The sequence below is a fragment of the Penaeus chinensis genome, chromosome 35 (genome assembly GCF_019202785.1).
Source record: "Penaeus chinensis breed Huanghai No. 1 chromosome 35, ASM1920278v2, whole genome shotgun sequence".
Taxonomy (NCBI): domain Eukaryota; kingdom Metazoa; phylum Arthropoda; class Malacostraca; order Decapoda; family Penaeidae; genus Penaeus; species Penaeus chinensis.
The window spans coordinates 35,433,445-35,435,944 of NC_061853.1; the positions used below are offsets into that span (position 1 = coordinate 35,433,445).

A 2,500-nucleotide genomic window follows, 5' to 3' on the forward strand; every position below is an offset into this window, starting at 1 on the left:
AATTACCCATTTCTTTCCTTTTACTCATTCTCCTTTTTATTTCAGTCCCCTCTGTTTCCTCTCTTTTTCCTCTTCCGCAGCGTCCTTTTTTTCTTTAAACTCCCTCTCCTGCTTTCTTCTTTCTCTTCCTCTCCTCTTTCTTTCTTCCTTAACTTCCCCCTCGGATAGTCGTCTAAATAACAAGCTGGCGGTCTAACGACTTCAGTGCAGTGAACTTGTCTCAAAGGAGAATAACACACACATATGTTTACATGTATATGCATATATATATATATATATATATATATATATATATATATATATATATATATATATATGTACATATATATACATAAATACATAGATACATAAATACATGCGTACATACGTACACACACACACACACACACACACTTACATTTATGTATATGTGTGTGTGTGTGTGTGTGTAAATATATCTAAATATATACATACATATATATATATATATATATATATATATATATATATATATACGTACATATACGTGTATATATGTATATATGTATATATATATATATATATATATACTGTATATATATATATGTATATATATATGAAAGGAGAAAACACACTACCGTGTTGATACTATGGTATAAAACCCACAATGTAAAACTAGATTTATTGAAAATGAGACTACAGTTTCGGAATCCACCTGGATTCCATCTTCAGGCCTGAATATGGAATCCTGGTGGATTCCGAAACTGTAGTCTCATTTTCAATAAATCTAGTTTTACATTGTGGGTTTTATACCATATATATATATATATACATATACATATATATATTTATATATGTATGTATATATATACGTATACATATATATATATATATATATATATATATATATATATATAATCCACACACACACATGTATATGCATATATATATATATATATATATATATATATATATATATATATATATATATTTATATATATATATATATATATATATATATATATATATATATATATATATATAGTGTATGTATGTATAGATATATATAGATATATTTACATACACACACACTTATACATAAATATATGTGTGTGTGTGTGTGTGTGTATGTACGTATGTACGCATGTATTTATGTATCTATGTATTTATGTATATATATATGTACATATATATATATATATATATATATATATATATATATATATATATATATATACACACACACACATATTTATGTATAAGTGTGTGTATGTAAATATATCTCTCTCTATATATATTCATATATATATATATATATATATATATATATATATATATATATATATATATACGTATATATATTTATATGAGAAACAGAAGCAGTTAACCATTTATTTAACCAGATATTTTTGTAGCGATATAGATTCTGAGCAACTGTGCCTCAAGTTTTATTTAAACAACAATGAATAACAACTTTGACCGATGTTATCACGAGGTCATACGAAACAGATACAAACGAAAGCTTTCCCTCCGCCAAAACTTAAAATGCGTAAATAACACACGAGAGAAGACGAATGAAGAAATCCCCTTTTTTTACAAGGATCTCTTCATAGTCATCCTCGACTCCCCCACTTAGTTGTTCAACTCATTCTCGGTTTTGTTAATGTACTCCGAAAGCTCCTGCTCGTTCCTGATGTCTACGATGCTGTTGTCATCCTCATCACGGAGACCAGCTCGAACGCCGTCCTCGTCCACCACGATGTTGTAGTCCACCTGCTGGGGATCGAAGCAGTTGGTCTGGTCGACCGTGTTCAAGGAGGACTTGACGAAGCCTTCATTGACTAATTTCTGTTCGAGCTGTTGGGGGAAAGAGAGGGGGGCGAGCTGTCAGAGAGCGGTTCTTCAAGTGAGATGGCTGTGGGTGGCTTACCGATGGGTGTAGCTACGATGTAATGTACTGCTTGTTATGTCTTTTTTATTGTTATGTCAACGTTGTATTTATTTTGGTATGATTATATCTGATGAATTTTATTAGACTGGGAAAAGCCTTAGGACATGTATTAGCATGAGCTTAATCATAAAGATAATTAGTTCATTATTTTTATCACTACCTCCCGGACGTCAGATCCCTCCCGACTGCCTTTCCGCCCCAATTTAACCCCAAATTACCCTGACATCAGCCCCTTCGCTCTCTCCACCTTCTCACCTCCTCGAGCAGCTCATCGCTCATGGTCGGAGTCCGGCTGAGGATGGTGGCACTTTCCCTCCTGGCGAAGAACAGGCTCTGGCACTCGGCGTCGATGGCATAGCTGTCGTAGTCTGTGTCCACGACTGTGTAGGTTGTCTTGAGGACGTTGCTTACCACGTCTGAGGAGAGATCAAGGGCTTTTAATCATTCGTATACGAATATTTACACTAAAGGCAGGCAAGTTGATATACAAATTGCGTTCGTAAAAGCATATACACGTGTGTGTTATTGTTCATGTACATCACGTGCATACAAAAATCTAAAACCAATAACAAACACTTACTCTCCCACTTG

General features: G+C 32.9%; 1 protein-coding gene across 1 annotated transcript in view; it reads right to left on the reverse strand.

Annotated features, from left to right (window-relative positions):
- Positions 1-1,390: 1,390 nt before the first annotated feature.
- The window catches only part of LOC125044389 (apolipoprotein D-like), a 3,450-nt gene continuing 2,340 nt past the window's right edge, over positions 1,391-2,500 (reverse strand). Inside the window, exons 3-5 of the mRNA XM_047641032.1 lie at positions 2,490-2,500; positions 2,165-2,325; positions 1,391-1,815 (exon numbers count right to left, since the gene is read on the reverse strand). The exon at positions 2,490-2,500 is cut by the window's right edge and continues 194 nt beyond it. Coding sequence (XP_047496988.1) covers positions 1,591-1,815; positions 2,165-2,325; positions 2,490-2,500 — 397 coding nt within the window. The 3' untranslated portion in view covers positions 1,391-1,590. The remainder of the gene's footprint in view (positions 1,816-2,164; positions 2,326-2,489) is intronic.